The following is a 22088-nucleotide window of genomic DNA, read 5'->3' as shown; positions in this document are numbered from 1 at the left end:
GATTATGGCTAAATTGTTTGGCCACAATCGTCTTGAAATCAGTGAAACCATTCGGCTGAAGCAAATGGGAAGTTTCTGCAGATTGCTTTAGATTTAGCTGTTTGCAGCACCGGAGCTTTACCAACGTTCTGTGTGTTTAACGCTTGTACATACTGGTTGCTAATGTCTGGGTTGGTTTTCAGGACAATAGAATTTAGAGCACGAGCCGTGATATGGAATGACTCCTTGCGTTTTATTCTACAAGGTGTGGTGATATTTGAAAGCTAGTATCGCAGCAATATTGTGATATTTAAAAAAACAAAGTCGCCATCACAGTCCAAAGTAAGGAGATTTTAGTAGTTTGACTACAGTGTCCTATTAATCGGGAATGCTAAGGCAGACGTACATTTAATGCAGGCCCACAACGTTTGTTTTCCGTGACGTGTCCATTAAATGATTAGTACAGTTGAGGTTATGAACAAAAACTATAAAAGTAGACTAAGCATGAATATTTTGTTGGTTACTGTGGTGATTGAAACACTATTATCACTTTGTATCTGAATTACTCTTGATACCCCAACACTCAATTTCTCATTAATATACCCATCATTCAATCGCTGTTCATTCTATACTCTCACCAACTGCAAATAATCTTTTGGGTTATTTTGTCTCTATTTCTCTAACAAGACACTTAAAAGTAAACACAAAAAAAGCCGATATTGTTTTATTTTCTTTGCCACATTGTGATTATTTTTTTTAAATGTAAGAGAACATTAAGTAGCTTGTGTAGTACTTCTAGTCATATGTAAGAGTGTGATATATTCATGATTACAGTAAGCCCACCTCATGTTCTATGTTGGTTCTTGAAATACGGGTTTAAAGAAATGCTCTAGCTACATAGTTTAATATGCACTGAAAAATATTTGCTTGCCTGTAGGACAGTGCTCTACTGCAGAATAAAACATTTGGGTCTTTGGAATCTTTCTTTACGTCTATGCAAGCTTGGTAGAAATCTTAAATCCCAGGGATTATGGTTGCTAGGTGTTCTTTGGAATTGGACTGTCAGGTTTCAAGTCCAAGAATTTTGTTTTCCTGACATATAGATTGCTTTCCACGCCTTCCTGCTTTGCTTGTCGGTGTGTGTCGGTGTCTTACTGCTTGCATGCCTTAATGCTGAAGAACATGGGAATCTGTTTTTTAAGGTAGGCCTCCATGCTTCTAATGCACCAGGGTATCTACTTTTAGTGGATCTGATTTTTTTTTTTTTAGATATGAAAGGTTTTCATATATATTATATGTCAGGGGTGTCCAACCTGCGGCCCTCCAGCTGCTGCAGGACTACATCTCCCACAATGCTCGTTCAGCTAAGGGGCTGGCTGAGGAGTATGGGAGATGTAGTCCTGCAGCAGCTGGAGGGCCGCAGGTTGGACACCCCTGTTATATGTAATTCCATGTTTACGCTGCTCGTAGGGTTTCCCATGCAGGGTGTGGGGCACGCTAAGGCAGGTGTCCCACACTCAAATACTGCTGAATTAAGTGCACTGAACAGCGCGAGATTTAAGTTGACTTGCCTCTTGATGTCGACATTTTTTTTTTACCCCCCAGTTTTCCCTTGCCCCAAATGTTTACAATTTAGTACAGTAAAAAATGCCATGGAATTTTATTAATGGATCAAAGCAACTATATACGGTATATGTATTAGAAACTCTGTTTTATATACCATAGGGCATCTATGTTATTGCCTTGGACGCATTAGGTATCCTAAATGTTTAGATTACACAGGTTGAAAAACAAAATGTCCAAGCTATTGGATGTTTTATTCAGTTAATTTTGCACAAAATAAAATAAATTCATGTTTATCAAGAACTGTCGACACATAGGCCTGTTTACTGCCTGTTCTGGCGTCAGTTGGCCCGACTATTTGTGGAGAGAAGTGCCGCTTATCTATTTGGTTTGTGCGATACATAGGACTGGCAGAGAGGACAGGGGTAGCATGGGAGAGGTTGGAGTCCTCCAGACACGTCTTTTGGTGCAGAAAGTTTGGGGTTGCTTTTTTCTCCTGGCAGTGGGAAAGAATCCTGCATGGGTGTTTCTGATAAATTGTTGATGTATGATGGGTAATATATGGCTTTAGGTAGATCTTACTTTTGGCACCCCCTCTCCACACACAAGCACACACACTTTAAAATGTAAAAGCACCCACAAAAATGTAATGTTTACAAGAATATTTATTGCACAAATGTGTAAACTGCTTTATCCTAGAATGTCTCCTCCATTTTGGCACCCCTAGGACTTGCTTACTTGTCCCTGGTGGTCTATTGGAATGACTAGTCCAACTAGCTAGCAGTGCACTTGAAGGATGTGTGATGTCCCTGGGTGCTCAGCATGTTGCCTAAGGTTCTCAGTGCTCTCATCGCTGCACCGTTAACATAGACATGCCACACAGACATAGCTCAGTGCTTCGCAGCAGATGCCTGAGAGTCTGCAACGCAGCGGCAGGACTAGAGGTCATGTCTCCAGGCTGGAGGCAGGAAATATTGTAGAAGCCAAGGGGCCCTGGTACAGAAATTGGCCAGGAGACCCGCAGCTTCACCAAGCGACATGTCCCACAGTACCTCATTTATCCCCAAAGAGCTTATCAGTGCCATCTTTGTTCCCAAAAAGCTTGTCTTTGCCATATTTGCCTCCAAACAGCTCGTTAGAACCTATATACTGTCTTTGTCGTCCAGCACTTCAAGGGCAGCATAGATAGTTCAGTTGCACCAAGAGCTTAAAAGATACTTTTTTACCTTATTTCTATTAAATCTCAGACATAATTTGTTACCTTGTTTTTCAGTATTTGTATCAATTGTAGGTTTAAAACAATGCATTTGAACAGTGTTATATGGATATACAGTTTTGTGACAAGCCTAACAATATAAGCGTAATTTAACAATAAAACTGTTCCAAGTAAAAGATATATATTTAAAAAAAATATGCTTTAAGTGCATGCATTCAGTAACTAGCATGCTGATTTTGGAGGAAAGACTTCTTTCAAGTGACCACAGAATGTCCTCTGCAGTTCTTATACTTTGGCAAAGTATGAGATCACACCATCCTCTAATAACATACAGCCAGTTAGAGTTACTTATGTAATATCCTGTTATGCTGGGTAATCATAAGTCAAAGTTATTTTTGGGGGGAAACATAACTACTGTGAAAAGTTTCTTTTTGTTCCCAAACTCTTTTCTTTGCCATCTGTATATACTATATACTATATATATATATATATATATATATATATTTGTACAAAAAAATGTTGTGCATTGTGATGCAGATTCAGTAAGAATGAATATAATGTTTCTAGCTATTATAGTGCTGGGTGGAGTTGTATAATATGCGTGCAACAACAATGTTTCTCAACATAGGGTGTTAACTTCATTAAAAAAGAAAAAGACAAATTGACTTTAGGTTAACAATTGATCTGTCTCATTCAGAATATTTTAAGTCAGGTAAAATCAGATTCTCTTCTCTAAATCTATGCTTTTGTTATTTGCCAAAGTGTTAGGATTGCAATTGATTTACCGTAAATGGTAAATACAGCGCTCTAGTGTCTTGACTATAGAAACATAGAAAGTGACGGCAGATAAATACTATTAGGCCCATCCAGTCTGCCCAACCTCTGAGTACTTTCTTTAATACCTGGCCTTGTCCTATATATAGCTTAGCCTTATGCCTATCCCATGCTTGCTTAAATGTCTGTATTAACATCTACCACTTCTGCTGGAAGGCTATGCCATGCGTCCACTACCCTTTCCGTAAAGTAATATTTCCTGATGTTACCTTTAAACCTTTGCTCCTCCAACCTATGACTATGTCCTCGCGTTGTGGTAGTATTTCCCATTTTAAATAAACTATCTTCCTTTACCTTGTTGATTCCCTTTAAGTATTTCACGTCTTTCTTCCAGGCTATATAGGTTAAGATCCTTTAACCTGTCCTGGTAAGGTTTATCCTGTAATCCATGAACCATTTTAGTAGCCCTCCTCTGAACTTTCTCCAACATTTCTATATCCTTCTGGAGATCCGGTCTCCAGTACTGTACACAATACTCCAAGTGAGGTCTCACCAGTGATCTGTACAGCGGCATGAGCTCTTCCCTCTACCTACTGCTAATACCTCTCCCTATACAACCAAGCATTCTGCTAGCATTACCCGCTGCTCTACTACATTGTCTGCCTACCTTTAAATCCCCAGACATAATTACCCCTAAATCCCTTCCTCGCATGTTGAGGTTAGGACAGTATCAAATATTCTATACTCTGCCCTTGGGTTTTTTATGCCCCAGATTCTTTACTTTGCATTTATGCCGGCTGCCAGAGCTCTGATCATTTTTCCAGTTTACCCAAATCATCTGCCATTTGGCTTCTTCCTCCAGGAACATCAACCCTGTTGCAAATTTTTGTATCGTCAGCAAAAAGACATACCTTTCCATCAAGACCTTCTGCAATATCACTAATAAAAAGATTAAAGAGAAAGCGTCCAAGTACAGATCCCTGACTATGTCAGTAACTTTTGTGTTCTGACTTATTGAAAGGGGAAAGTGATAAGCACGGCCATGCACTGGGTCTACATCCTTTGACCTAGTGATAGTGCAGTGTCGCTAATCAAATGGTTAATGCAGACGATCTTGGAGTGTTTGGGTGTTTTTCTGTTTCAAATAAAGGTGTGTAGCCACAACCCTGAGGAAAACAACTAAAAATAAACTGCCTGTGGCTATTATTTAAGCTTGTTAGACATACAGAAGATGGTTATGGGGGATGGAGAAACCTCTAGTGAGAAGCAAAGAAACACAATGACTCGATGAGTTGGCACCTCTGATGTAAAATGTCCTAAGGCTCTTGGAAACTGGGTCCTCACTGACTTCCGATCTGCATCTAGAAGCGTAGGGACATTACACCGTGTGGCTCAAGTGCACCCTCTTACCTTCAGAAGCTTCAGACAGCTGCCTTTTTTGCCCCATGGAAATTATGGCTATGCTCAAGTGTCAGTATCACTTTGGCAGGTGATAACCCCCCCCCCCAAGTACCTCAAACTACCGTAAATTCACAGAAAATCCAAAGTAAATATCATCACAGTTCTGATGTAGAAACACAAAGAGCTGAGTGTGATTAAATGGGCCTCTTAGTGAAAGGGATGTGACCTTGTGTTTCAGATATATATGTTTTGTTATTGAACATGACCTTAGCATGAAATGTACATAATGGTTATTTTATGACATTTGGAGAATGAGCAATAAAACAATAATCCTGTGCAGTTAAATGAAATAACAAAAGCTTTAAAAATGACATTAAATCATACAGTGTTACTGCTCTTTATTTTTATGTAAAGCTGTGCTGGCAGATGCCATCATACTAGGGCCTCATATTAAATACTGTTTTCTGAACATGAGCATTCAGTATATACACGTTTAATTGTACGAAAAAAGAGGATTCTAGGCTGTTCAGAAACCTTATAAAGTTCTTTTTGTGAACCAAAGCGTGTGCCAGCCTGACCTTTCCAAATATCCGGCCTTGTGGATGCCACTTTCTGTATTCAGGAAGGAAACCTGGTAATTAATCCCTATTGGGACTCTAATGAAACGACTTGGGTCTTGTGAAGAAAAAAAAAACCCAAACCCCTTTTGGTTTATATGAAGTGACACCCACTGTCTGGTAACGACTTATTTCATATTCCAGACTCGAATTAGGCCAACAAGTGTCCACTTCAGTACCTTATCTTTCCTGAATTTCACATATTTGGCCAGCCTCTCCTCCTTAAGACACAGAGTTGGAGCAAGGCCAGTATCTCAGAAGGCCGCTAAGGCATGATGGAAGAACCTGGAATTTCCAGTACAACCATTATACACAATGATCCCTCAGTTTTGCATAAGCTGAACTCACCACATTTCATGTAACAAAAAACTAATAAAAGTTTTTAAATGTAAATTTGGTAAAAATATAAATGTCTGCAACATTGCAATGAAATGTTTTTTAGATTTAGAATACATACAGTTTTTAAATCTAAATGTCTTTAAAATTGTATTATTGTTTCCAGTTTGTCTAGGCTTAAAAAAAAGTGTTTACAACAGAAAATCATGAGATTTTTTGTCACTCACATCCATTTTTAGGCCATTAGTAAATTTTTCTTTTTGACAGAATTGCTCTAAGGCATTAGTATATTCATTCATCATTCAGATGATCTGTCTCAGAATGTGTCCATTGGCTTTAAAGACAATTGTTGTCAAAGAACTAATTCTACATATACTCATATAAAGGACTGCCATTGTTATTCGTTGTGAAGCACATTTAATGTTTATTTGCAACATTTTCCAAATCCTACATTTGATAGTCTGAAATCTAGTTTGATAGAGAAATCTTGGTTTGGTGCGTGCCAGGAGAACACTACCAAGTGCCTGCTGTAAAGCTTGGTGGAGAGCTTTTTCAGGGTTTTGGTCACCTAGTTCCGGTAAAGGGTAATGTTAATGCTACAGCATATAAAGACGTTTTAGACAGTTGTATGCTTCCAACATGACACCAGTTTGGGGAAGGCCCTTTCCTGTTTTATCATGAATGTGCTCCTGTTAACAAAGCAAGGTGCGTAGATTTTAATGGATGAGTTGAGTGTGGAGGAACTCAAGTAGCCTACACAGAGCCCTGACGTCAACCCCACTGAACACCTTTGGGATTACTTGGAATGCGTATTGTGAGCCAGGCCTTCTAATCCATCATCATCAGTCCTTGACCTCACAAATGCTCTTTTGGCTGAATGGGCACAAATAGTAATTTGCTTGACACACAAAAAGTATATGACTTAAGTCGTTTCAATGAATTGGATTTATGAGGTGCTTTAATAGGTACATTATCTGCTTGAAGATCTAGTCCATTGCCGGTTAGATACTCAAAAGTTTTTGCTGAGAGAAGACGGTACTCTGACAGCAGGCGCTGCTGGCTCCTCATTGACCGATATAATGCAACAATGCCCAAGGAGCAGTCAGCTTCCTATCAGATAGAATGAGACTAAGAAAAGAACACTTGTAGCACAGTTGTCTGCTCCTGGGTGTTCACGTATTGTCAAGTACCAAAATAAATTGATACAAAAGTTTATTTACATGTCAACACAATTTGTTATATTTAGCAAATATTAATTATTAAGGCAAGATAAACCATAACCCAAAGCCTGAGCAAAATGTTTTTATTGCATGCTTGAAGTGCACAGTCCTTGATTCCAGCATATAGAGAAAATGTTAAGAACTTGATAAAGGTAGACATTCTAAGGTTAATTCTATAGATATGTTATCATATAATGCTTGTTATCAATATTTGCTGTTAGTTCTGGCAAGATGACTTAATACCTTTTCGTCCCTTAAATTGATTTCACGTTCGATAAAGTCAACAATGAATTTTCTTTATACGATTATTATGTTGAGGGTCAGACTTTAATATGTCACTTTTCTCAAATCCTAAATCGTACAGTTTTACAATTTAAATAAATCTATGTCATTGTGTTTAGAGAATAAAATAAGTGATACGAGCCTTATAACAAGTCACACTATATGTTTACCATTGGGATAAGGATCGTAGCTTCCATTTTATCATGATCTGCAGTGTTATTCCTCCTCTCTCTGCTGTTTGATTGGTTCGAGCAGCTTTTGTAAGATTGGGGTTGGAGAAGGGAAGGCTATGCTGGTTCTGCCACAGGCTGCCACTGTTCTTCCTTGATGTGGAAACAATGACACCAATTGGCAAGCAAAAAGCTATAAGCAATTTCAATAAATTAGTTTAAAATTATGTTCAAATCTGTGAAGTTTCTCCTTTAAAGAGGGACATTTGCAGCTTTTAGCACAGATAAAGCTTGTGGCATGTCTTTTCCTGCCAGTTTTATTTTTCAGTTATTTAGCATAGAAGGTTAAAGGCTAGGGAAATCTCATGACTCAGATGCACAGCATGGAGCCGTTAACCATTTCTTGAGCGAGATATATATGCCTTTCCTTAAGTTGATCCCAATGTGTCTTTTGATTAGTCCAGGTGTCCAGCCTCCTTATGTCACCGTATCCTTACTGGGCACTAGCCATACTCCATCATAATCACACACCCTCATGTCCCTTAAAGGGTGGCGCAGTGGGGAGCTCTGGGCCATCAGCCCTTGGACGTTCCCATGAATGTGTATATTAGTCTGTAAATACTATTTCATGAGTTTATTTAGTGCAAATTTCTGTAACATGTAGAATTTGGAAAACGTGGCAGATCAGTGACCTTGAAGAATTCAAGTTATTACTGATTATGATCTTACACAAGCAAACAAAGGTCAGACATATGTCATGGCATAGTTACAGTACATTTGTTCATTTGGCCAAAACACATTTTTAACCATATAATGTGTTACAGACAAGGACTACTCAATTTTTTTGTTTTTGTATTTCACATAATACATGCAATCTGTAAAAAAAAAAAAAAAAATGCAGTCAGTATAAGGTTGCTATACAGTACTATACAAATAATACATTTTAAGTGGCATTATTTATAGAAAAATATATGAATGATTTAAAAGATTGATACAACCTAAAAACTAATTGCACCAAAAGCACACACCTTATACCAAAAAACTTGGTGATGTCATATAATTGCATTACACATATATTTCGGGATTTAAAAAAGAAAACAGAGCATTGGAAACATATAGACATATGTATTAAATAGACTGCGGACGGGGCTCGTTGTGTGTCTGCGGGTGTACACACCTTCTGTGTAAGGTAGGGCTGTTGAAGCAGAATGGGATGACTAATAAGGAGTCATAATGTCAAATTAAGGTGGAAGGATAAAAGCCCTCGTAATCACAAGAAGAGGGAATGCCTGCGCACGCAGCACTTCCACAGTCAGCAGAAACGGCTGGCCCACTACACCAGGTTTGCACATGCATGTCACAGGGCAGAGCGGGCTGTGTTTTGCGGAGCGGTTTAGTATATTTAACCTGTTCATGGAACCAGATGGGCCGAGTGATTGTGTCAGGCAAGGGTGTGTCGCTAAACAGTTGGATCTGCTCCCATGCAATGCTCAAGCAATGAGTCAGGGAGCTATTGTGCCAGTTGTCAGGCAACCATGTAATATTTTGTATCAAGATATGTCACAAACCGTGCAAAATAATCAGCGTAGCGGCGGCTCAGCCCATTCTTCTGTTTCTTTCAACACTGAAATTATGCTGCAGTCAAAGCAACATGTTAAAGGTCGCTTCTGTGGGACGCAAAGTGTTAACGGGTAATACAGATGGCGGCTGTGCTTTACTGTTTTCGATTTGATCCTCTAAAGTGTAAGGAATCCCTGTCAACCATGTCTGTTTTGGAATGTGGTAAATACAGTAGTTTAACCCCTTAGTTTCCTAGTGCAGTGTAATAATATAAATATTAAATTATATTGTGTGTTAATATATAATATATACATAGATCCTGTATGTGCTAATAAAATCCTTTGTGGATTGGCAATATATATATATATATATATATATATACTACACATGTTATCTGTAGGCAGTCCAGTAAAGGGAAATCTGTTCTTCCTACAATACTATATGTGTGTTCAATCTGCAACAGATATACCCTTAACATGGAACGTTGTTGAAATTCTACAAAGTTTGCCAACGTTTACATCTATCATTTAAAATAAACGTGATGAAATATGGAATTATTTTCTAAGTGTCAGTAGCGTACCTAGCGGGGGGCGGGGGGGGCGGTCCGCACCGGGTGCCGCTCATCAGGGGGGTGCCAACTTGCCAGCACCCGGCACCCCTCCAGAGACGGACAGTAATGTCCGCCGCTGGAGGAGCAGGCTCGCAAGAGAGCAGTATCGGAGGTCTTTAACAGACCTCCGGCTCCCTTGAGTGATTTTAAGCCGGCTTAAAATCACTCAAGGGAGCCGGAGGTCTGTTAAAGACCTCCGATACTGCTCCCTTGCGATCCGCGCGGCAACTGCTGCTGTGCAGAGGGCACTGTGGGCGCGGCTTCAGTGCCGCTGGGATCTGACAACAAACCCCGGCGGCGCTGAAGCCGCGCGCGCCCACAGTGCCCTCTGACCCGGAAGAAGACAGAAGAAGAGGAGCGAAGAGGAAGACTGCTGTAAAAAGAAAAGACTGCTGTAAGAAGAAAAGAAGTAGAAAAGAAGGTAGGAAATCATTCATTAAGACTGAGTGACAGTGAGAGTGGATTGGGATGTGTGGAATCTGTGGATTGGGATGTGTGGAATCTGTGGATTGGTATATGTGTGGATTGGTATATGTGTGGATTGGTATGTGTGTGGATTGGTATGTGTGTGGATTGGTATGTGTGTGGATTGGTATGTGTGTGGATTGGTATATGTGTGGATTGGTATATGTGTGGATTGGTATGTGTGGAATGTGTGGAATCTGTGGATTGGTATATGTGTGGATTGGTATATGTGTGGATTAGTATGTGTGGAATGTGTGGAATCTGTGGATTGGTATGTGTGGAATCTGTGGATTGTTATGTGTGGTATGTGTGGAATCTGTGGATTGGTATGTGTGGAATCTGTGGATTGGTAAGTGTTGATTGGTAAATGTGTGAGAGTGATGGGTGTTATGATGTACCATTTCCAATGTCTTTTTCATTATAATTATGCTCTAAAGTACATCATAACTCCCATCACTCTATACTGTTCCGTACAGTGGCAGAGCTGGGAGACAGAGGCCTTGCACCCCCACCGCAGGGTGCTGGTCAGGTTCTATGTGGGCAATGTGGACGCTGGCTTTGGGGTGTGCAATCTGTGATCTATGCCTGTAATTTAGGGTGTTTTATCTATAACTTTAATGCTGAGTTTTTATGTGAATTCCAATTGATCAATACCTGCAAAGCTGGGTTTGTGTGTTAATGTGTTGGTCTATATCTGCTATGCTATGTTTCTATACATTATTTATGTTTACCAGCAAATACAGGATTTGTAGGTCTTATTCAGTTGATCAATACCTGGGGTGCTGTTTCCATGTGTTGTTTATTTGATCTATACCTTCAGTGCTGAGTGATTTCCAGTTGATCTATACCTGCAATGCTGGGTTTGTGTGTTCTGTTGATTTATACCTGCAATGCTGTGTTTCCATACATTATTTATGTATACCTGTAAATACAGGATATTTATGTCTTATTCAGTTGCACGTGCTGTTTCCATGTGTTGTTTATTTGATCTATACCTGAACTACAGGGAGTAATTAAAAGAGAGTTGTGGTTTAGTGACGTAGGGGACAAATGGACTTTGGGGATGATTACGGGGAGAGGACCTCCCAATGTCACGGTGCAGTCAGAAGAAGGGAAGGCTGTACTGACTCTCACAGTCTTCCCCTGATCTGCAGTTGAGGGCAGTACAGCATAATCCCTATCACTATACATCGATCTAGACATTTACAATAATGCAGCATAACCCCTACCACTATATATTAAGCCAGACACTGAAGTGGTAGGCCTACACCACATCAATGGCTTTGTATATAGTGATATGGGTTATGCTGCATTATTGTAAATGTCAGGCTCAATGTATAGTGATATGGATTACGCTGCCCCACCGTCAATGTGTGCTCAGTATAAAGTGATAGGTGTTATCCTGTATCACCAGCAATGTGGGCCTCCGTATATAATAACAGTTATGTTGTACCACCGTCAGCGCGTGCCTCAGTATATAATGGAAACGGTTATGTTGTACTACTGTCAGCGCGTGTCTCAGTATATAATGATAGCAGTTGTGCTGCACAACTGTCAATGTCTGCCTCAGTGTATTATGATAGTTATGTTGTACTACTATAAGTGTCTAGCTCAGTATATAAAGATAGCGGTTATGCTGTACCACCATCAATATCTGGCTCAGTTATAGTGATAGGTGTTATGCTGTTCCACTGTAGTATCTGGCTCAGTGTATAGTGATAGGAGTTATGCTGTTTCACTGTAATGTTTGCCTCAATATATAATGAAATTACTTAAGCTGCACCACCATCAATGTCTGTCTCAGTATAGAGTGAAAGGCATTATGCTGTACCACCGTCACTGCCTGGCTCAGTATATAGTGATAGGTGTCATGCTATACCACAGTCAGTGTCTGGTTCATATGGTATATATAATCATGAGTAGACATGGCAACACCACTATATATGCAAATGCTTAAATGAAAAGAGAACAATGTTATGGTGACTCCTGATTATAATATCAGAATTTTTTTTAGTTTATAGTGTCTTTAGCTGCTTAGCCAGTACTTAATTTGTAATGTTTGTCACTCATTTGTTAGGTCTTCTTAGAAACTTGTTGTGTTTGTTGTTTTTTTGGGGGGGTTATTAAAGAAAGCACTATTATATGTTCAGTAAATGTTATTTAAACATATTTATTTTACTTATAAGTTATTAATTTATTTTTTCAGATTTCTTGTTGTTTACAGTTGACATACAGTTTACAAATTGGTGCAATAAATATTCTTGCCAACATAATTTTGTAGATGTCTTTACATTTTTGGGGGGGGGGTGCCACTTACAGGATCCGCCCCGGGTGCCAAATACTCTAGGTACGCCCCTGCTAAGTGTGGTTATTTTTTTTTAAGAAATCATGTTCTTTTAGAATTCTTTCTTTTTGTTTTGTTTCGGGGAGCTCCTGGTTAAATTTGCCTGGACTGCAATATACTGTTAGTAATACCATACTACATATAATAAACTGGTAATTTACTATATACGTACAGATTTTAACTGTTACGTTTGTTCTTTTCCTATAGCTGCAACCTTCACAAGAAAGAACAATGAAACCAGCAGACCCAAAGGTAAAGCAGCCCGTTGTTTACGCAGCTTCTTTATTTTGACTTCGTTGCAGAACCATGTGCTTATGGTGCTGGAACAATTGGGTCTTCCTACCAGTACCTTATTTCTTCTGGCCCGAATTCCTTACTTTAGAGCAGGTCGATGAGTAAATCACACCTCGGGATTGGCCTACAGTGGTCAAAGTCTCATTACCATACATGTACATACCTCCCAACTGTCTTTTTTTTTCACAAGACAGTCCCAGTTTTTGGACGTTTTCTTACCAAAAACCTGTATTGACAGTAGTCACAATGGACTAGTTGAGGAGATAAGAGGATCCCCCTTGACTGTCCCACTGAACGGTAGAAGGGAGTCAGGTTTGTGCTTTCACATGTTAAATAGGAGCGTTTGGGTGTCAACAGATTATAAAATGGATGGAAACTCAAATTTCTGCCTCTTGCCCCCTTTAACTATACCCCCGTGTGTCCTACTTTGGCTGTCATGTGTATACTTCTTTCTCTTACTGAAGCATCCTTCTATGTTTTCCATTTATTTATCTATTTCCCAGCACATTCAAAACACCATTTTATCTCTTTTAGGCTAAACAAATTCCAAAGACTGAACCCGCCAAAACCGTACAGTCCACAAAGGTGAGAATAAAGAATTTATTTCAGAAACTACACTCTGGTGGTTGCTTCCAAACTGTGAATTGAGTCAAGAGCAGGGGAAACTTACAGAAAATTCATACCGCAGGACTACACTAAAAACACGATGCCTCCGAGTAAACATTTTTATTGATGTCCCCTGGTAAGGGAACCATCTGGCCCCCTATTTATTGGCTGCATACAGAAAATGACATCCATCGTGCAGCCTCCACTCCAGATAATTCCTGCTTTTAGTTTTGTGAAACTCCCTATTTTAGTGTTCCTTGAAATACGTATGGGAAGATGAAAGGAAGATGAAAAGCCCTCATGCACTGTCCAAGCGCCTTAAAAAAAGTACCGTATTTGCTCGATTATAAGACGACCCTGTGCCCCATGATATGCCTTTTAACCCTATATTCCACTGTGCCCCATGATATGCCTTTTGACCCCCTATGTGCCACTCTGCCTCCAGAAATGCCTTATACCCCTATATGCCACTCTGGCATTAAGGGGGTTAAAAGGCATATTATGGGGCAGAGTGGCATATAGTGAGGTTTAAGGCATTTCAGGATGCAGAGTGGCGTATAGAGAGTTAAAAAGGCATTTCTGGAGGCAGAGTGGCATTAAGGGGGTTAAAAGGCATTTCATAGAACACTCTGCCTCCAGAAATGCTTTATGCCCCCGATTTAACACCCCCCCCCAAAACTTACCGGTGCTTCTGACTACCCTGTCATGCAGCCGGGGCAGCGTGTAGATGTCTACGCGATTCGCGTAGACAACTTACACTGCAGCCGGAAGGAGGTGTGGGTAGTAGCGGGGGTTGGCTGCGTCCATCTCGCAGACCTTCCCCGACTGTCAGAGAGAATTCCCCGCACCGGTGCCGCATCTCTTTTTTTTTTTTTTAAACTTCTTTATTCCACGGAGAAGACAAAGCATAAAACATGAGAATAAGTTTACATCCAGACATTATGACATGTTGACAAAACTTGACATTTACAGAGACAAGCGATGTACAGTTCCAGGATAACATACAGTACAAACAATGATCTGAGAGACCAAAAGTAAGGTTAAGTAGAGGACAACCATGAAGGCAAACGTAAGGTACAAAATTTTCCCCTTCACAAAGATGTCATTACCCCCACCGACGCAAAACCTCGGGTCACAAAATGCATCCACCCCGCCCATCAGTAAGATCAAAAACCCGGGACAGGGCGAGTACCTCTCAGGACCTGAAGACAGTACCATTCTGTGGTATTAAACGTTTGGTATAACGACAACCTGGTATTACTATCCAGCGTTGCGATAAATGGGGACCAACGGTTAAACAGAAATTTAACCTTGCTTTCCTTATGGAGAACGGCTTCAAGCCAATCCATCTGAAACAAAAGGCGTAGTCGCGACAGGACCATAGGTAATAAAGGTGGCTGAGGAGCAATCCATTGGGAGAATATTGCACGTTTGGCCACTGCCGAGATAGTGAGCAAGAGAGATCTAGCCCTTGCCGCAGAGGGAGGAACATGATCAGGGAATATACCAAAAATTGCCCATTCAACAGAAATCACAAAACGAATGCCCAGAGTATCTGTGATGTACAACTGTAGGGCATTCCAAAACGGGACAATAGAACTGCAGGACCACAAGCCGTGAAGAAGATCCGCCTCAGGTGAGCGGCATTTCAGACATCGGGAATGATCAGATAACCCTATTAAGAACCGGAGTTTGGGGGTAACATACGCTTTATGCAGGATTTTAAAGAACATTTCACCATAATCCCTAGACACCAAAAGTTTGGAATTGCGGGAGTACGCCTGGAGAACCTGTTTTGGACACAGATTCGGAAAATCAGTTTTCCAGGAGGCAATACCCGCCGTATGGGTTTCCCAATCGATAAGTGGCCGAAGCAGATTATAAATTGTAGACATTGTGAGCATTGGGGCAGATGATAATATCGTGATCTGGTCTAAGGGGTGGTTGGAGTTAGCCCCAGAGAGGTGGGGAAGTAGTGCATTAACATAGTTACGGAGCTGGAGGTAGTGAATAGGATGAATTCGAACGGTAGGGAATTTAGCTTGGAACCGTGAGAACGACAACAGTTTACCCTCTCGTGGGTCAAGGAAGTCACCCACTGCACGACCCCCCACCCGGGCGAGTCTCCTAAAGACAACATCCTCCCTCCCGTGTTGGAACTGCGGGTTGCAAACCAGGGGCAAGAACCGGGAATAATGGACCTCCAAGCCCAGGCGACGTCGAACACGCTCCCAGGCCTTTATTGTATGATACAACAACGGATTGGCGACCACATCGGGAGGCAAAGTAGTTCTAGGCTGATGCAGGAGAGAGGCCAAAGAAATGGTAGGAAAGAGTTGCTGCTCCAGGGTCACATTGGTGAACCTAGACCTACCACGCAGCCAATCCGCCACAAAGCGGTAGTTAGAGGCCAGAGCATAGTCTAATAGGTTCGGTAAATTCACCCCCCCGTTATGAGCAGGCTGCTGAAGTTTGGTGCCGCATCTCTTATTTTTACTTGTAAGGAATTGCACAAGATTTTACCTGCTATAAGATAGAAGCAAATTGGCGATAGCGCTAATTAAAGTACCGGGCTAAAAAACTGGAGTTAGATTAATATAAAATGTAGGTTTAATATAGCGTAAAATTAGAGATTATATTAGCCTTGGTGAAGGTATAATCTAAATTTTATTAAAGACAGGAGGCGAATAATTTGCATAAACCTTCTTTACTCTTCCACCAATAGCAGCAAAGAAATAAACATAGAAAAATACAACCAATCAAAATGTAACATAAACCATAAAACCAAGTGACAATGACACTCCATCCTCTTCTTTGGTGCGGCAAACACAAACAAGGGAATCCAAACACAGTCAGAAACTGGACAGCAATGCGACGTCCACACTGGAACCAGAGAGCCACCGCTGAAAACACAGGAGGGCAGCCCGGAACGTGCAGTTAAACTGAAAAAGAAAGAGAAGGAGAACTGTAACAGCAACTGCGATCAGAGTAATGGAATTAAACATCAAGCACAATAAATGCAGACATCATAAGAAACAGAAAGATCAACGCACTAAAAGAAAATAACCCACAACCATAAGGGAAGGGAGAGGAGGGAAATTATTCGCCTCCTGTCTTTAATAAAATTTAGATTATACCTTCACCAAGGCTAATATAATCTCTAATTTTACAACAAGACAGGAGGCTTCATAATTTGCATTTTTAACGCTCCACCAAGACAGACGCGGCATGCGAGACCGGTCGAAAATAAAAGGTGCGGAAAGTAGATGCACGAGACCAGTCAGCCGCCCTAAGGACATCCGAAAAAGAGGCGCCCAAAGAGACAGCACCTGAAGCAGCCGCGCCCCTAACCGAATGAGCCCCAAAACTAGGGTCAATCCCAGCCAGACCCAAAAGCCAACGGACCCATCTGGCGATAGTGGGAGCCGAAACAGGCCGAAATGGGGCAACGTACGATATGAGGAGTTGAGAACCCCCCGAACGATGGGACGCAGTAACCGAAAGATACTGCTGGACACAGCGAGCCACACATAAGAGGGGTTGCGACGGAAAATAAGGATAAGAGACCAAGGAGGTGAAAGACTTGGTGCGCCTAGCTACCCGGAATTCCACCCCCTCCGGCGAGAAAGAGATGGCTCCAGCGTCGAAGGCCCTAATATCCGCCACACGACGAAAAGAGACCAGAGCGAGCAACACGGCGAGTTTAGCTGACAATTGTTTGAGCGAAAGCAATGGGTTATCCGGCCAGGATAGCAAGAAATCGAGAACCCTCTGTACATCCCAGAGAAAGGAATACCTGGGAGCCGGAGCCCGAGAAAGACGAGCCCCACGTAGCAGGCGACAAACCAGCGGATGCCGGCCGAGAGGCGATCCCTCCACAGGGGCGTGAAAGGCCGAGATAGCAGAGCGGAAAACATTCAAGGTACGATAAGATTTGCCCTGGGAAAAAAGATGGGACAAAAAATTCAAAACCTCGGTTACAGGGGCTGAGAATGGATCAGCCTGCCGTCCCATACACCAAGACACCCAGGATTTCCAAGCATAGGTGTAAGCCCGTCTGGTCCCTGGGGCAAGGGCGTCCCGGAGTAAACCGTGAGCATGCTCCGAAAGGCGGCGCAAATCGCAGGATCGCCGGAAAGGCTCCAAGCCATCAAAGGAAGACGCTGTTGTAAAATGAGGGGGTGAAACTGCCCTGACGGGTCCAGGAGCAGATGGGGTACCGCAGGCAGCAGAAGAGGAGTGTCCGCACACAGTTCCAAGAGGGCTGGGAACCAAGGCTGAGCCGGCCACAGAGGGGTGATCAGCAACACCGACACCCGCAGCAGTCGGATCATGTGAAGCGTCCGAGGGATCAGCGCAAACGGGGGAAAGGCATAAGCCCCTGAGGGAGGCCAAACCTGCAGGAAAGCGTCCACTGCCAAGCACTCCGGGTCTGGAAGCCAGCTGAAGAAATTTTCCAGTTGTGTGTTCAACCTGGAGGCGAACAAGTCTATCGAGAACGGACCCCTCCTGGCATCCAGGAGCTGGAAAACTGCGCTGTCCAATTTCCAGTCGCCGACATCCCTCCAATGTCGAGAGAACCAATCTGCCACCGTGTTGTCGGAGCCTGGTAGATATTCCGCCTTCAGGGTGATGCGGTTGGCGAGGCAGAAGTCGTAAAGCTCTTTGGTGAGGTCCGTGAGCAGGCGAGAGCGTGTGCCCCCCAGCCGATTGATGTATTGAACGGCTGAAATATTGTCCATCCGCAGGAGCAGACAGCAGTTGGAACGGCCCGCAGCCAAGCTCTTGATGGCGAACGAGCCAGCGATCAGTTCCAGACAATTGATATGTAATTGTCTCTCCTCCGGGGACCAACGTCCCCCCGTCGCCCCCGACGGTCCTGACGCCCCCCAACCGAAGGTACTGGCATCTGACTCCAAGACCAGGTCCGGGAGGGCGCCGAAAATGGCTCGACCATTCCAAGCCTCCATTGACGTAACCACCACATGAGCTCTAGCCTCACCTCTGCGGAGAGGGTAACTGTCTGGTCGTATGAAGGTAGCCTGCGAAGATACTCTGCCTTCAACCTCTGGAGCGCTCTGTAATGGAGGGGCGCCGGAAAGATCGCTTGTATGGATGCAGACAACAGGCCCACTATGCGGGCCAAGATGCGTAGGGGAATCGACCTGAAGCGTAAGACCCTGCGGATTTCCTTCTTGATTGCGGTAATCTTGGACAACGGGAGTTTGAGGACGGCAGACACGGAGTCTATCTCGAACCCCAGGAACTGGATGACCTGGGACGGGGTGAGGGCTGACTTTTCGATGTTGATGACAAAGCCCAAGTCCTGGAGCCACGAGGTGACGAACGCGGTCTGCTGGAGCACACGGGACTGGTCCTGGGAAAAAATCAGAATATCGTCCAGGTAAATGATGGAACGGATCCCCTGGGAGCGGAAGAAGGCCATAACGGGCTTCATCAGCTTGGTGAAACACCAGGGGGCGGAGCTGAGACCAAAGGGCAGGCAGGTGAACTGCCACAGAGTCTGGTTCCAGAAGAACTGGAGAAAACGCCGGTGCAGATGGTGGACTGGGACCGTCAGGTAGGCATCCTTGAGGTCTAAACGAGTAAGCCAGTCGCCTTCGAGAAGGAGGTCCCTGAGGAGATGAGTACCTTCCATTTTGAAGTGTCTGTAAGCGACGAAGGCATTGAGTTGTCTGAGGTTGATTACCGGACGAAACTCTCCCGACTTCTTGCGGACCAGGAAAATGTTGCTGACAAAGTGTGGAGGTCCAGCGGCGGGTTCTATAGCGCCTTTCTGTTGGAGCAGATGTAGTTCCGCGTCCACCAAAGCCTGTTGAGAGAGAGAAAGACAGGGGGGACAGGGAAGGGCGGACTGGACAGGAGGATCGGAGAAGTCTATGAGGAAACCCCGAACCGATTGAAGGACCCATGGATCTAGAGAGACGAGGGGCCAGTTGTGGGAAAAGAGGGAGAGCCTTCCAGCAATTCTTGTAGGGGAATAAAGATTTGAAAATAAGGGACTCACCGAATCGCGCTCTCCCACGAGTGGAGCCACCAAAACCTCTTCTGTTGGAGCCTCTGTTGGAGGATGGGAAAGGAGCTCGCAGCTGGTAGCCGGGTTGGTATGAGGAAGGCTGGAAATAGGCACGGGAGCCTCTAGCAGATGAGCGGCTGGCGGCCCGGCTCCTCGGACGTCCAGCCCTGGCGGAAAAACGCTGGCCAGATGCAAAAGCCTTCCGCATGGAGGACTGGGCCTTCGTAAAGGATGTAAAGATGTTGACGTGCTTGTTCAACTCTTTGATAAATGAATCCCCGAAGAGGAGTCCTTCAGCAGTAGCCCCTAACTCCTTGCTTCCCAAGTCCATGAGCCGAGGATCAAGGCGTAGTAAAGCGGCCCGGCGCCGTTCAGTGGAGAGGGCCACGTTGGCGTTGCCGAGCAAAATGACACAGCGTTGGATCCATTCCCTGGCGAGGGAGGCATCCATAGGCGTACCCGACATGACTGCTTTGTCGGCCATCAAAAACAATTGTGTTAAGGGGCCTGCCACATCCAGTAGCTTATCTTGAGCACCCCGAATGCCCCGTTCTGCACCCTTCTTAGGGTCTCGACCAGTCTTAGACATGTATGTCGCCATGGTGGGGTCGAATTGTGGGGTTTTGAGGACCTTGTGCGGCAGAATTGGGCGAGGGCACTCAGCCCGAAGTTTGTTGCGAACCTCCCTTTCCACAGGCCTGCGGATCCACTTTACCAAGAAGTTGGAGATGTGGTCAGGAGGTGTCCACTCAGTGGAGCGTGGGTGCCTGATGCGTTCGGGATCGAACCAAGGTTCACCCGCGGCATCCAGGGTAGCAGAGTCGCCCGTAGTGTCGTTTATGACAGTAGGAGTACGCCCGTAGGGGTCTGAAGCTCCCGTAGTTAGGGCCATCTCGCTGAACGTGCGAGAGGTAGGGAGGTCTTGGTCGCCAAAGTCCGAGTCAGAGTCTTGCGACTCCCCACGCCACTCGTCTAGCAGGGCGTATGAGCCACCTGCAGCCTCTCCTTCCTCAGATGAGGAACCATAAACATCCCCACTGAGCTCTGGGGCAGAGCCAATGGGGTTGCGCACAGCGCGGTGTTTCCCCTTGCTGGTGCCAAACAAGATACCCTTACGTGGGCGTTTGTGTATTGAACCCTCGGTATCTGGATCCGAATGTGTGGGATCATCTCTCCCGCGTACGCCAATAGGGGCGTCCTGGGAGGCCATAGTAGGCTGTGGGATGGAAGCCAGTGCCTGCTGTAGGGCCGAATCAAATGAAACCTTGGCGGCTGACAGCCAGGATGAGAGATCAACCGCAGAAGATGACTGGGTACTCTCTGTCATATTGCTCACCAAAGCGCAGTTTTCAGAAGTTGATGCTGTAATTATGAGCAGACAAAAAAATTGATGGCACCAGAGGTATGTGCAAAGCAGATACAAAATACTGTGCAGAGCACAACGAGTTAAACCACAAGGTGGCAGTAGAGGCTGAGAAGCAGAGCCATGTTACTTGCTAAGCCCAAAGTAGAGGTATAATATCACCCAGTAGGGGGACAGGGCCAGCTGAGTATGAGGTCTGACAAGGCGAGACCTGATTAGATCACCCTGATTAACATCAAACACAGGGGACTGTATAATGTAGTATAGTAATAATAGAACAGAACAGAATAGAATAATAAAAATAAAAAATAATCAACTATTCAATAATGAGGGGTCCCCAGCAGGAATCAAACTCAGGACCTGAAGACTATCCACACAAAAGCAGAGCCCTAGCCAGTAGAGCCATACAACTGCTTAATTAAATAAATAAAGAAAACACTAAAAAGGTGTAGATACAAAACTGCCCTAGAAGGAAAGACACTGCCTGGAACGGCAGTGGAGGGGTTAAAGGACAGAGGAGAAGCACGTGGAGAGCAGTCAGATCATAGAAGACGGGCAGTAGCACCTCTGAGGCGCGAAAAGGAAGCAGAGCAAGACAGCAGGTGGAGAAGGCAGACAGGAGGACCGAGAACAGAAGGAAGAACCTCGAGGGAAGGGAGAAGGTAAGAGAAAGTTAGTGGTAGAGGAAAAAACCACTAAAGAAAAGATGCTTAAGACAGCGTGGGGAGAGTGAGGAAAAACTGCCTGAGGCAGGAATCTGCCAGGAAGGCCTGGGAAATACAGGGATAAAACTGAAAACCTAATGGATGAAATGAGGCAAAGGTGACCGGTAAAACAGGAGTGGAGGACCCGAAAAAGGGGGCCAGGGGAAGGGGCAACCCCCAGAAACACAAGAAGATGCAAGAATAATAAATATCATAAAATGACATATATATATATATATATATATAAAAGGACTGAAAAAACAATAATAATAATAATATAATAATAATAACAATATAGGAAATAATAAAATATATAATAAAATATATAAGGATAATAATGATTAGCCAAAAGTCATCTGACCTTGTTGGTGGAAGCAGCAAAGAAAGAGGATGGAGTGTCATTGTCACTTGGTTTTATGGTTTATGTTACATTTTGATTGGTTGTATTTTTCTATGTTTATTTCTTTGCTGCTATTGGTGGAAGAGTAAAGAAGGTTTATGCAAATTATGAAGCCTCCTGTCTTGTAAAATTAGATATTGGCATCCA

At 43.4% G+C, this 22088-nt stretch overlaps 1 protein-coding gene across 1 annotated transcript in view; it reads left to right on the top strand.

Moving 5' to 3' along the window:
* CAST (calpastatin) overlaps positions 1-22088 on the top strand; it is a 60219-nt gene that overhangs the window by 17500 nt on the left and 20631 nt on the right. The window contains exons 4-5 of the mRNA XM_053474750.1: positions 12745-12789; positions 13366-13416. Of these exons, the coding sequence (XP_053330725.1) occupies positions 12745-12789; positions 13366-13416 (96 nt within the window). The remainder of the gene's footprint in view (positions 1-12744; positions 12790-13365; positions 13417-22088) is intronic.

The sequence above is a fragment of the Spea bombifrons genome, chromosome 1 (assembly GCF_027358695.1).
Source record: "Spea bombifrons isolate aSpeBom1 chromosome 1, aSpeBom1.2.pri, whole genome shotgun sequence".
Classification (NCBI taxonomy): Eukaryota; Metazoa; Chordata; class Amphibia; order Anura; family Pelobatidae; genus Spea; species Spea bombifrons.
The sequence above is the reverse complement of the archived record's forward strand: the minus strand, read 5'-3'. Positions and strand labels throughout refer to the sequence as shown.